A 13,590-nucleotide genomic window follows, 5' to 3' on the forward strand; every position below is an offset into this window, starting at 1 on the left:
ACAGCAGCAGGGAGAGAACAGGCAGCCCCAGCAGCAGGAAATGGCATTTCTCCTTCCCTTCCCTTCCCTTCCCTTCCCTTCCCTTCCCTTCCCTTCCCTTCCCCCTTCCCTTCCCTTCCCTTCCCTTCCCTTCCCTTCCCTTCCCTTCCCTTCCCTTCCCTTCCCTTCCCTTCCCTTCCCTTCCCTTCCCTTCCCTTCCCTTCCCTTCCCTTCCCTTCCCTTCCTTCCCTTCCCTTCCCTTCCCTTCCCTTCCCTTCCCTTCCCTTCCCTTCCCTTCCCTTCCCTTCCTTCCCTTCCCTTCCCTTCCCTTCTTCCATCCTTTTCTCCCTCCCTCCTCCTTTCCCTCTTTCCTTCTTTCCCTCCTTCTTTTCCTCCCCTCCTTCTCTCCCTCTTTACTTCCTTACTTCCCTTCTTTTCCTTCCCTTCCATTTCCTTCCTTCCTCTCCCGCACCTCCCATCCCTGACACCTCCCCACGCCCAGCCCAGCCCAGCCCAGCCCTCACACCACGCCCTGACCCTCGGGAATCCCATCCCTTCACCCCAGCACAGCCCCGCATCCCAATCCTCCCTTTCTAACCTTCCCAAACCCAAACCCATTCCCAACCCACCAGCCCTACCCCCAGCACACCCCAAATCCCAGGTAAAAGGCGGTGCCAGGGGTGGGAGTGGGAGGTTGGGGCGTTCCTGTGCCACTCCACCCAGCACCAGGTGGTGAAGCTCCACTGCCTGTCCCTAAATCCGGCTTTTGTCAGCAAATCTCCCCTGTCTCCTTGGAAACTGGCAGCGCTCCCCATCCCGGGCTCCTCCTGCAAATGCAGCACCCCAAAAGTTGTCCCCGTTTCGGGGCTCCCTGGGCTGGCTCGGGCTGGGGTGGCAGCAGGGATGCTCTGGATACTGGGGAGCACTGGGAAGTGCTGGTGCTGGTGGGGAGCAGGCAGGAAGTGGACAGGAATATTGGGCACGGTGTGGGCAGGCAAAAGGAGAGGGAATCAAACAAGGAAAGGAGCAGGAGCAGGAAGGGGCTGGGACAAGGATGAGCAGGGAGCAGGCAGAGGCGCTGGAACCGGCATTCCAGGCAGTTCCATTGTGGTTACACTCAAGATTTCCCTCCTGTTTTTCTGCTTTTCCAGTTTTAGGGATTTTTTTTTTTTTTTCCCCTCTGGTGGGAAATGTCACACTGCAGAGCAGGCAGAGGATTTGTTTGTATGTGTATTTTGGGGGGCTGGGCAGGACACCTCAAATCAAACACCCTCCTAATCAGCTCTTTGCCCCTAAGTCCGGCTTTCCAACGCTAAACCGACATGGTGTCCCCAGCTTTTCCCCAGATTTTATTGGATCCAGGATTGCCTACCGCAGCCTGAGTTCAGAGGAAATGAATTCTACCAGGAGATGTAAAACATTAAAAATTAAAAAGGAGTTAAAACACTCTTTACAGAATATTTTGTGCTTGCCAGCTCACCTTGGGATTTTGCCCTTTGCCCACGCACGTGCCCATTTAAATTAAACTCAGAAACGAACAGGGAGAGAAAACGTGGAAAGTACAAAAAGCCAGGGAAAAATCAGAGAAACTCCTGCCATGAATTAGCTTTTTCTGATAAAAATGAGCACTAGCTGGAGGAGCTCATCCCTGACAGAGAGGGAAATACTCAGGAAAGAAAAGTAAAAGATAAGATGGGGAAAGCTAAATGCAAAAAGAGGTTTTAAAGAGCCTTTAAAAAAAATTAATAATCAGAAGCTCAGGAAACAAAGAGCTTTTCCAGGCAGGTGGGATGCTGTGCCCCAGTTCAGTAAGGACTTGGTTTTCTTGAGCACAATTTGCTCAAGTAGATTTTTTAGGGAGGGAGAAGTGAACTTCGTTGATTTGAAGCAAACCAGTGGAGAAATGAAACTTTCCACGCTGCTGCTTGGGAGATGCCAGCGGCAGGGACACGGCTGGAGCTTCCCAAACCTCCCCTGCACGGATCCTCCCGTTCCACAAAAATAAATGAGAAAATCACCAGCTGACACGCGCTAACTTGAGGCAGCACAAAAGCTCTCAGTCCCCCGGAGTGGTTTATTTTAGAGGCTGCTCCCTGCCCTGGGGACACACATGGCACTGCAGGAAGGAGCAGTTTGGAAGGGGTGGTTTGGGATGGGGATGCAGAGACCAGGGATGGATGGACAGGCACCGTGGCTGCATCATCGCTCGTGCTCCGCGGTCCTGGGGACCAAGGCGTGGTGCTGGTGGCCCTGGGTGGATCACAGGGTGCTGGTGACAAACCTGGGGGACAGCGGGTGACAGGGTGTGGGATGGTGCCGGGGGTTTTTCCCCAGGTCTCTCCCTTTCCAGAGATCCATTATTTTGCTGTGCTAAATTTTTATTTTTTATTTTGCTGTGCTGGATTTAGCACAATGTAGGGTTCCAGCAGCCCCAGCGCTGCACACGGGAAGGAGAGAGGGAGAAAGAGGGAGACAGACAGAGAAAGAGCCACCAAGAAGAGGGATGCGTGGGAAAGGCCTGATCCTGCATCCTGGGGCTTCAGCTTGTGAGATTGTAGCTCAAACACTTGTCCCTCTCCTTCCCCAGCACCTCTGCTCAGAGCATCCTGCCTGATGCAGGTTCTCCCTTCTCCTGCCTGGAAAGTTCTCCCCAAATACACAACTGGGGACTCCATGCCCTGGGAAGAAGCCACAGAGCAGCCGCATCCCTCCCTCCCTCCCCACGAAGAGATTTGGCGAAGCCGGAGTGGGAAAGGTCACGTTAGCCAAGCTCTGCTTGTAATGGAAGTTTTTTGATTAAAGATCTCAAAAATAAAATAACGCCCCTCCTGGATTTTTGCTTCCTTCACGTCGGGGAGCTGCCAGCAGAACCCCTTTTGTCTCAACCCTGCAGAAGCAGCCAGACCCTCCTGGTCTCCCGTGCCCCTTCTCTGTCACTCGCCGGCTGTGATTAAAATGGAAGACAACCATCAAGTGTGCTAGAACCATTTTAATATAATTATACATATCTGCCAAATCCAGGAAAAGAAGGTTTATGCATATATATCTTTTTTTTTCTTTTTTTTTTTTTCAGTTAACATCTGCAAGCATAAACGACAATGAATTTCTTGGTTTAAATTCATCCAGGTCAGAGCAACTGCCCAAAGTCCTGTCGGATTTGACGGTTACTGCCGGCGTGGCCAGCAGTAAGTGAGCTCCAGAGGAGTTAAATGTCCTCAGGTGGGGTATTTTCGGTCTTTCCTCTTTCATTCAGAGACAGTTTGTTGTAAAAAGTTTCAGTGCAGTTCACCTCGGGTGAAAGGCGATCGTGTTTTTTGCGTTTTTCTCTTTTTTTTTTTTTTCTTTTTTATTATTTTTTAAATATATATTTTTAATTATTATTTTTTAAAGATGATAATAGGTAACTCAGTTGCTCTGAATTTCACTTATAATTATAACCTATTTAAATCACAGCAGAACTCCCGCTGGTGCAGAGTTCATAGTTGCATACAATACAGGAGATCACAGTTTTGAAGTCTAGCACAGATTAAAAACCACAGATGTACCATTTATATAAGACACACACTGATTGTCTCTTAAAAACTACATATTGACTCCTTATGAACATTATCTTTTTCTTTTTCTTAATCTTTAAATAAAGTAGTGCAGCTAGGACAATCAGTCACACAACCCACACAGCCCTGAACCAAGTTCTCCGGGTGCCAACTTCAGCAAGTTGGGCATGAAACAGTTGGATGAGCTCGAGAGAGAAAGAAAGAGGGAGGGACAAAAAGAGGGAGAAAAAGAGAGATGTTGTCCATTCTGAATATTTTAACCGAGGGTTGGCTAACACATTGGAAACCTCTGGGTGAAGGATCATCTTTCCACGCACACACAAAAAAAGAAATAAAAACCTAGACTCTTTTTTTTTTTTTTTTTTTTTTTTTTTTTTAAACTGGCCCGCAGGTGGGAAGATCTCCCACCTCTTCCAAACAAAGAAACCCAACAATTGGCTAAAACTAGAAAGAACACAGATGGGTCTGTCTGGTTTCTGCTCACTAGATGATCTGTCCGTTTAAGGCCTTCCTCCTCCGTTTTTCCTCTTTATTATTCCTTTTCCAGAGCGTCTGAGCAGGAGATGAGTCTGAACGGGATCACCAACACTGTCCCCCTCTTGTTGCTGTCAGTTTTTTTTTTTTTGTTCATTTGTTTGTCCATGGAGTTATTTTTCTCTTTAATTTAACCAAGACCTGACTAAAACTGGAGCACTCAGCCCAGCCTGTTCGTTCTCGTCGCGATTTCTCTCGGTATCACAAAGGTTCTTCACAAAACCTGGAACTTCCATGACGATGTCTGGTCCTTATAATCCAAGCAGTCAGCATTGAAGTTTAACTTCCAGGAGGCGGTTTGGTCTTTATAATCCAAGCAATCGGTGGTGGAGTTAAAGCCCAAACTGGAGGCTCCATAGCCCTGGGTGGAGAGGGAGGCTGGAGACTGGTTGAGGTGGCTGGTGACCGCGTTGGCACCCATGGGACTCAGGGTGGCCCCCGGCCCGGGGAGCTGGTGGTGCATAGGGGTCAAGTAAGATCCACAGTCCATCCCTCCGAAATAGGAGGTCGATCCAGCGTATCCTTGGCTGTAGCCTGATGCCTGGGTGTAGGTCATGGGATAGGATCTCTGCATGCAGGAGGAAGAGGTGGACAGGGGGTCTGAGAGCGGGGAGATGGACGCTGGGCTCCAGATGGACACGGGGGCACTGCTGCTGGAAATGGTGGGGACTGAGGTGCTGGAGGGGGGAGTGAACTGCCCGCTGGTCCCGCTCTCCGAACTCACTTCCCGGGCTGGCGAATTCTTCTTCTTAGCCGGCCGTACCTTGTTCTGGCCCCCGTTCTGCTGCTGCTGCTGCTGCTGCCGGCACTTGGCTCGGCGGTTTTTAAACCACACCTTGAGGCAGAGACACAAGGGAGGGAGAAAAAGCCTCGGGTTAGGGATGCACAGGCAAGAGGTGGTGGCAGGGAGACCTCGCTGGGGAGAGAGACCCTAAACTGTCCCCCAAGAGCAGAGGGTTGCGGGCTGCTGCGAAGAAAAGCTCCGGGGCTCCCCCTCCCTGAGATCATTAGCAGTTATAACAAGTGGAAATCACAAATCAAACTCCTTAATAAGGTCACTTTTGGGGAGAAGGCATTCCCTCTTTGCTGTTTGCCAGCCGGGGACCCCCAGGAATCACTGTGTAAGGCCTATTGAAGTCGAGCCCTTAATTAGAAACAATAGAACATCAGAAAAGGAGGGAACAATTAGGGAAGCAGCGGTTCAGGATGGGGAGGGGGGTAAAGATGTCTCATTTACCCTCCAAACAGGCTCTCTGCTCTCACCCCCTCGGCCAGAGTTGGCCCCTCAGCCCATCTCACCTTCCCTTAGCAGGGCCCAAGGGGGCTGGCTGGCTCTGGGCAGGTTTTGTGGGAAGGAGGATGGGGTTTGGCATGGGGGTATCCCAATCCCAGCCACCACGTTCCACGGGAACACCACACAGCCTCGGGAAGCTTCGTCAGGAGGCAAGTGGGAGGGATGGCTTTGGAGGTGCCCTCCCCCTGCTGCTGGGGTGTTCTAGGTCCCAGAGCAGCCAGGACTCTCCTGCCCTGCCAGCAGCACCTCCAAAATGCTGCCAGGATGGGCTCCCTGCAGGCTCCTGCAGAGCAGACACAGCCCAGCCTCAGGAGAGGGGTTCCCTCCACCAAGGCAGCCCCTCTCTCATCAAAGTCCCCTCAGAGGGGGAGGAAGCCCCCAGTCTGTACTGGTTTGAACTGGGATCCCAGCCTGACCCAGCTCCGGGGATGCGGAGATCCCTGGGGAAGTGGGGATCCTTTGTGGCTTTTGCAGGGCCCCCAAATGTCCACAGGACAGGCTGGGATTTGGGGTGCTGGGGATGGGTGTGGAAGGTCCAAGAGCTGGGATTCAGGAGCCGCACAACACCCCCTCAGTGCAGAGGGAGAAAGGGGGGGCACACCTGCGGTTGCAAAATGCCACCACATCCCCTCACTGAACCCCCACCCGTCTCTGAGCTTCCTTCACCCCACAAGGGCTTGATTTGGCTTCAGGACTGAATCCATCCCCTAAACGCGTCCCCTCGTGTCCCTCCCTGTCAGGCACAGGCCAGTCCAAGCCCTTCACGCGGTACGGAGGGGGAGGGCAGGTGGGGCTCTCCGCATCCTACCTGCACTCTGGACTCGGGCAGGTTGATTTTCAGGGCCACCTCCTCCCGCATGAAGATGTCGGGGTAGCGGGTCTTGGCGAAAAGAGCCTCCAGCACATCCAGCTGCGCCCGGGTGAAGGTCGTGCGCTCCCGCCGCTGCTTTCGCGGGGTGGCTGCGAACGGAGCCAGAGGCCCTGGCTGTCAGTCAGCGGCCCCTTAGAGCCCGGTGTCCCCTCCAGCCCCCTCCCTAGAGGGGCACCCACATTCTCTCCCCTCTCCCGGGGGTCCCGCACCCCCAGGATCAGCCGCCACAGCGCGGCAATCCCAACTCCGCATCTCCCCTGCGTGCGTTCGGAGCATCCCCAGCGCGGGGGTCTGCCCTGTTTGCAGCCCCTTTCGCCGATAAAAACTTGGGGGTCAGGAAGAAGGGAGACCCCACGCCCTCACCCACCCAAGCCAGCGTGATCCCTGGGCATGTTGCGCCTCCAAAATCCCAGCGGCTTCTCCTCCGTGGAGCAAAAAGGGGGAGGGAAGAGGGAAGAAAAACGTGGCTTACCGGGATAACCGACGGACGGATGCAACAAATCCATGCCCGAGGTTGTGAGACTCAGGCCATTGACTGCATAAGGTGGTTGCTTAAGATAAGACATCATGCTAAAGTTGTGGCGGGGAGGAGAGTTGGCCGAAATCCGGGCGAGGGGGAGCCGGCCGAGCGCCCTGCCTGCCCCGGGCGGTGCCTGGGGGAGCCGTCGGGCGTGGGGGGGCCGCCAGGTGCCTGCGCAGGAGGAAGAGGAGGGAGCAATGCAGGGATGAAGGGGGAGTCAGGCCAGATCGCTGCCCCCCCGCCCCCCCCCCCCCCGCTTTTATCCCCGCTGCCTTCCCCCCCACCCCCCCACCCCGCCCCGTCAATCCTCCCGCTCGGACCCCAACCGGATTTGGGAGCTGGGAGAGACTGACTAGATAAACGCATCTCTCCCCAAAAAGGGTGAGGAGGCGAGGGAAGGGGGGGCAAACCCCGCCAGTAATTACTACCCGAACAAAACCCCCCCATGCCTTCAACTGCCCGCATTGTACGGCGGCCGGGGGCATTTGCATAGGATTCCCGGCCGGGCACCGGCTAATTGTCTCAAGCAAAACTTGATTGGGGCCATTGGCAGACACAAAGAACCCCTCGGCTAAATAAATAATGCAGATAACAAAGCCCAAGGGTGAGAAACAAAGAAACAATTCAAGAAACCTATCTCTCCACTAGTCTCTTGCAAGGACTTTAATTATCCCAGGTTTGGGCAACATTCAAACCTTCCCCCCCTTCTCCCCCTTTTCCCCTTCCCCCCGACGTTGCTGCATTTCAGAGCTCAAATGCCCGCTCGGGAAGAGCCAAACTTTTCTGCTCTCTCGCCATCAGTCCACGTCTGCAGTAATTTCCACCGGCCATTTGCACCTAATTAGTACTCCGGGTAATTAGATTTGGAGGCAAGTAACAGATTTATTAGGCTTTCAAGAAACTCTTGATGACGGAGCTGAAGCTAAACAAACACCTCAGTGGTGAGCGGCCCCGGGAGAGCCCCGGCGGGCGAGCGACTCTCCCGGTCACCGCTCGGGCTACCCCGGTCCCCTCTCGCTGCCCCGACGGGACCGGGATCTCTGCACCGGGGAACGAGGGGGGACCCAAACACGCGCTCCGCCAAAAAAAAAAAAAAAAAAAAAAAAAAAAAAGAAAAAAAAAAAAAGAAGTACGGGCCAAACCGGGACTCCCAGAAAGGTTTAGGCTGTTTTTTCCCACAGAAAATATTTTTTAAAAAAATCTTTTTGAGCGAAAGCTCGCCCTTCCCTCCATTCCCAGCGGCCGTCGGGAAAACCAACTCCAGCAGAACTTTCTTCCCGAAACAGCCCAAAACTCCGTGTTTCAGCCCAGCCGACTCCCCGGGAGGGCCAAGCGCTGCCGGGGGGGCTCCTGCCCCGGTGCACCCCCCGCCAGCGCCGTCGGTGCGGGTTCTCCGCGGCGCGGAGTTTCCCCTTCTCCCCTCGGGGAAGGGATTTGCCGCGCACAAACGCGCTGAGAAGCGGAGGGAGCGCGCATCCAGCGCGGGGTGCGCAGGGTCGGGCCCCGCCTTTAGCATCACCTCCCCGGGGGAAGCCGAGCGGGGACGGTTCTACCGAGGGGGGAGCCCCGCTCCGCGGCCGCCGCTCTGTTCGCCGCGCAAGACGCGCGGGAGAGCAAGGCGGGGGTTGCTGCCCGCTTCAAAACGAGCGGAAATTTTTTTTTTTTTTTAAAGACAAAAAAAAAAAAATTATTAAAAAAAAAAAAAAAAAAAAAAAAAAAAAGCACAAACACCTCCTCCCCAGAAAAACCAACCCTAAAGCTCCGTTCGGTTAAATTCGGCGGCATCCCACCGAGGCGCCAGCCCGGCGCGGCCGCCCGCGGAGCCGCTCGGCCGCGGCCGCGCATCCCGGGGCCGCCCCGCAGCCCGCGGAGCAACGGCTCCACTCCGCAATCTGTCACCTTTCCCCCTCCTCCTGCTCCCCCCCCCGCTCCGCATAGATCCCGGCTACCAGTTGCTCTGCCCTCGCTCAATAATAATTACCCCGTCCGAGAATTAATTATAATAAATGTTTTCTTGATAAACTAACGAGATAATCCGGGCGGCACACGCTCCCTAATTACGAGCCACCGGCCCCGGCTCCGCTGCTCGCCCCGGTGATTAATGCGGGGCAGCGATCCGCGCCCGGGCGCGCAGCCTGCGCTCCTGCCCCCGGCCGCGCTGCGGGGGGACGCGGGGCCGGGGGGGCTCGGCCGGGCCGCGGAGCAGCGCGGAGGGGCTCCCGCGGAGGGCGAGGGGAAAGGTGCCAAGGTAGAAAAGGGAATTTGTTTCCTTTTGTTTTGCAAACGAGAGCCGCGTTCCCTGCCCTCGCCGCGCTCCAACGAATTTCTGACATTTTGAAAATTCTCATTTATTTAATTTTTTTTTAATCAAAACCTTTTTCTTTTTTCTTTTTTTTTTTTTTTTTTTTTTTTTTTTTTCGCACTGGAGGGGCTGTTTGAGGTGATATTTCCCAACAAGCGAATTTTGCCACGGTGCAAAGGCGGTGGGGATGGACCCGACACTGGCTCTGCCGGGCGGTCCCCAGCGCTTCGCCCTCCGAACCTCCGCGCTGCTCCGCGGCCGCGGCCCCTCTCCGGGACCGGGAGCGGCAGAGCCGGGCTCGGCGGGCAGCCACCTCCGCCGCAGGCCCGCCTGCCCCGTCCCTGCCGCCCAGCAACACCCGGCCGCATTTTTAAAGTGCTTTTTTCCCCCACTTCTTTCTTTTTTTTTTTTTTTAACTACAGTTGCACCTTTTCAAAATAAATAAATAATAAGCCTCAACTTCTCTAAGCAGCCGAAATCGAAATAAACCTCAGCAGCCAAGGAGGGTTTTAGTTCTAAAGAAACTTGTGCCGGTGCACAAGGACTTTTCCCGAGTTTCTCTTTGTCAGCGCGGTGCAAATTCAGAGGAGAGGCCGGGGCGCGTTACTCGCGGTCGGTGTCTTTAGGAAGCGCTTTCCCAAGGCATAAAAAAATAAAAGTAAAATAAAATAAGGGAGGTGGATACCAGCTCCAGCACCTCTCCGAGCTGGATGCCATTTCTGCCATCCGTTTTGCCCACACCAAATCGTGAAGCTCCGGCCCTAAATGCCTTGAAGATTTCTCTCCCTGTGCTTTCCAGCCCGGTTCTCCCGGGCCGTGAGTGCCCAGAAACACCTTTGCAGAATTACTTCGCTGAATCTCCGCATCGCGAGGAAGAGGAGGAGGATGAAAGGGTTCTCAGGTAGGAGTCGGAAGAGGGGAGAAATTCTTCCCCGTTTGTTTTTTGTTTGGGTTTTTTTTTTTTTTTTTCCTAATTTTAAAAGTCCAGGTTGAGGTCAAGAAATAACTACAGGCCAAAGGAACAGGCCGGAGAAAAATCATGCACCCAACGAAAAGGCGGTGAAGCCCCGCGCCTGCCCGCGGAGAGCGAGCGGCTCCGCGCCCGGCCGCGGGGGACCAGGCTCGGGGGGCTCGGGCGGCGATGGGGAGCGCCCCCGGCTTCCCGGTTTTGCCCTTCGCCCTCTCATCCTGCAGCTCCCGGTGCCTGCCGAGCACCGACCCGGGGCCGCCGGGTGTCCCCGAGCCGCGGCCGCCTCCGCCCGGCCCGGCCCGGCCTCTCCCGGGCAGCTCCTGCGGGAGCCGCCTGCTCCCCGCACAGCGCACCCCCACCGCCCACAGGCTATTTTAAAATAATCATAATTAAAAAAAAAATATATATATATATATAATTTTAATTCTCCCTGCGTTCCTGGCCGCCCAGCGATGCCCCCGAGGAAGGATGGAGCCAGCGGGTCGGACTTACCTGCGAGCCTCGCCGGAGCCGCGGGCAGGGCTGGGGGGCGAAGGGGGAAACCTGCTCCCGGATCCTCGCCAAATTCAGAGCTCGGGCTGAGCTGGGAGAGAAAGCACAAAGCGGGAGGTTAGAGAGCTCGCCGCATGCACATGCCCACGACATCGGGGGGAAAGGGGGGGGGCGGAGGGGGGGTGGAGAAAAAATGTTTGAAAAAGGAGAATAAATGGGGAAAAAAGGGGAGGGGACGGTGCAGGAGAGGGATGCGGGGATGCTCGGGGTCTGGGCTCAGTACATACAGAGCTGGCCGGTGCTGGAGCTGGTCAAAGTGATTTTATTTTTAATAATAGTGGCAGGGTGCGTTGGAGCTGAAGGTCTCTACCTCTCTCGGGGAGCTTTGCTGAGAAAGCGCCTCTCTGGCAACTTTTTGACGCAAACTCTCCAACCAATGGCAGGGAGAGAGTGATTGACACATCTAAGCCAGGGGGAAAATAATAAAAACACACACAGGGGGAGGAAAAAACAGGCCGCTGCTGTACCGGGGGGACAATCCAGAGAGAAATAACAGCCACCGAAATGACACCAGAATATACATTAAAAGAACCTGCTCGGTTTAAAAATATACATTATGGAGTGGAGCGGATGAAGTCATTGTGGAAATTAATGTGATGGACAGCAGAGATGGAATTAGCGAACTGCCCGGGGAAGGCGAGGAAGGGGGGTCAGCAAAAGGCTGGGGGGTGGCTGTAATAATAACAACAACAACAAAAGATATTAATGTATAGAAGTCAATATTTGTGAAGGGGGGACACGGAGCCTACCAGGAGCCCTGGGCTGAGCAGCAGGAGATGGGTGAGAGGAAACCCGCGGGAGCCAAGGGGAGAATCCCCCCCAGCACAGAGCGGGGTGCCCCCAGCCCCGGGTCCCCCCAGTCGCACCCACGGATCGACCACACCCCAATTCCACCTCCTCGGGGCCAAGTCACCCCTGGAAGAGGGGAAATGGAGTCACCTGGGGGACGACATAAATGCACTTTAAATTGTATTTTCAAAGATATATAGGGATGAGGGTGTAGAATGGGACTTAGCGGCGTGGCGTTGAATTTGCAAACAGGGACGTGCACTTGTTTTTAATCGAAATAATTTGGGAGCAGCGACGGGCTGAGGGTGAGGAGGGCCCAGGGGGTTCCCGCTGCGGGGCACAGCCCGGGCTGGCACACCGGAGCCGGGCACCGGGATGTTCCCCTCGCACCTCCCGTCCTCGCTCAACTTCTCCCGGGTCACAGCACCCCGAAAATAAAGCTCTGGCAAAAGGCAGGAGGATGGAGGCGGCCGAGGTCGGAGGGAGGGAGCGCTCCCAGACTTTCCTCACTTTGTGACAATGGGGGGAAAAAACTGCAGCGGCTCGATCATTTTAACGGGGTGACCTATGTTAATGAAGTTATAGCAATTAATTCGCTTCTTTGTGGCTCTCTCCGAGCCTGGCTGCGTGCGATCCAACGTGGTTGTCCTTGGACTTTAGCGCCGGCGGTGCAGCCCGGGCTGGAGGTTTGCAGGAGCAGGTTTGGGATGCTCGGGGCTGGGCTGGGCGGATGGCTGGTGTGGCTTGGTTTTGGGTTGTGGGTTTTTTTTTTTTTTTTTTTTTTAATCCTTTCCTCCCAGAAAGGAGGAGGAAGGAGGCGGCAAAAGGGAAGGAGGGAGGGGAGAGGAGGGGAAATAAAACAAACAAACAAACAAACAAACAAACAAAATACCCCCTCGCCCAGAACCGGCGCAGCCCTGCCTGCCGGAGCCGCTCCCACTTTGGCCGCTGGGTTGTATTTGTTTGGGGTTTTTTGGTTGGTTTTGGTTTGGTGTTTTTTTTTTTTTTTTTTTTGTTTGTTTGTTTTTTTTGTTTGTTTTTTGGTTTTTTTGGTTTTTTTTTTTGTGAGGCGACTTCGTGGAAAGCTGGTACCCGGGGTACCCCCGCAGGTACCCCCTGGCCCCACGGGACTCCCAACCCCTGCCCTTCTTGGAGTTGTGTTTTGATTTATTTTTCTCTCCCAGACCCACGAGATTCTTTTGTGGGGACTTTTTTTTTTTGTGGATTTGTTTGTCTAGTTGAGTTTGGTTTTTTTTTTTTTTTTATTATTGGGGGGGGGGGGGAAGGAGGTGGGGGTAAGGGAGGGGCAACTGCATCCACCGTCCCTTTGCAGCATCCCCCCCTCTCTCAACCCTTGCCCAGAGATCCGCGCCGGGCAAATCCTTCCCTCACCTCCCCGCATGTCGGCACGGCCACGCCACCCCTCAGCCTCTCCTTCAGCAGAGCACCAGGAATAAATATCCCGATTGAACCCTTCCCCCCCTCCGCCCCCTCCGCCTTTGCCATCGTCTCCCGCCCCCACATATTATTTAATAACCTTAATCCACCTCGGAAGAATGAGAGAGATAATTCGTTCCCGTGTATCCTGACCAGGAGGGTATTTTCGAAATCGATTAAAAATAAAGGGGGGGGGGGAATTAAAAAAAAAAAAAAAAAAAAGAAGGGGGAAAAAAAGAGGGGGGGGGAAGGAAAAATGGGGTGTCTAGGGGCTGGAGGCAACCGGGCAGGGCTGAGCAAGGTAGAGAAATAAAATCCAGTGCCTGAAGACAATATCTGGGAGAGCAGGAGGGGAAGCAGAGCCCAGCCCGGCTGGCAGCCCTGCCTGCAGCTCCTGGCCCTGGGCAGCGGCGGGCAGAGCTGCTGCCCTGCCTGCAGCCTGCCACGGGAGCAGGAGCATCCCAGCCTCTCCCTCTGCCCCCTCCAGCCCGACAAGTTGGGAATAATTCCCGCGGCCAATAAAACAAGTGGCAGAGATGGACAGTGTTACTTAAATAAACAAGGGTCTCTTTAAAATTCTCATCCACTTCAGATGTCTAAAGTAAGATTGTGATGATTTTGTCACGGTTTGGTAAATTTACCCCTTTAAGAGGCTTTCATAAATCCCAGAACACACCTTCAGCCAGATTTGAATATAGATTTAGGTTTTAAAACCCAGAAGCTGGGAACACCGCTTTATCAAAGAGAATTTCCCTTTAGCTTAGCAATGTGTCGGAATGGCTCTTGCA

At 54.2% G+C, this 13,590-nt stretch overlaps 1 protein-coding gene across 2 annotated transcripts; it reads right to left on the reverse strand.

Annotated features, from left to right (window-relative positions):
* Window positions 1–2,950: 2,950 nt before the first annotated feature.
* Window positions 2,951–10,894, reverse strand: OTX2 (orthodenticle homeobox 2). 2 transcript variants are annotated; one of them, XM_053945693.1, is made up of 5 exons: window positions 10,804–10,894; window positions 10,517–10,607; window positions 6,705–6,923; window positions 6,170–6,321; window positions 2,951–4,902 (listed from the first exon to the last, which is right to left on the reverse strand). In XM_053945693.1, exons 3-5 carry the CDS (start codon window positions 6,799–6,801, stop codon window positions 4,282–4,284), a joined length of 870 nt encoding a protein of 289 aa, XP_053801668.1. In that variant the 5' UTR covers window positions 6,802–6,923; window positions 10,517–10,607; window positions 10,804–10,894; the 3' UTR covers window positions 2,951–4,281. The 2 variants fall into 2 exon arrangements, with proteins under 2 accessions (XP_053801668.1, XP_053801669.1); XM_053945694.1 differs by lacking the exons at window positions 10,517–10,607; window positions 10,804–10,894 and adding an exon at window positions 8,505–8,531.
* Window positions 10,895–13,590: the final 2,696 nt, after the last annotated feature.

Source organism: Vidua chalybeata, chromosome 6, assembly GCF_026979565.1.
Source record: "Vidua chalybeata isolate OUT-0048 chromosome 6, bVidCha1 merged haplotype, whole genome shotgun sequence".
Taxonomy (NCBI): domain Eukaryota; kingdom Metazoa; phylum Chordata; class Aves; order Passeriformes; family Viduidae; genus Vidua; species Vidua chalybeata.

Bases quoted from the DNA above. Each gene is read 5' to 3' on its own strand.
- OTX2 (XM_053945693.1), bottom strand. From the start codon at position 6,801: ATGATGTCTTATCTTAAGCAACCACCTTATGCAGTCAATGGCCTGAGT. The intron at 6,322-6,704 runs GTAAGCCACGTT...CTCCGTTCGCAG, and splicing joins TCCGTCCGTCGGTTATCCCG to CCACCCCGCGAAAGCAGCGG. The intron at 4,903-6,169 runs GTAGGATGCGGA...CTCTGCCTCAAG, and splicing joins TGCCCGAGTCCAGAGTGCAG to GTGTGGTTTAAAAACCGCCG.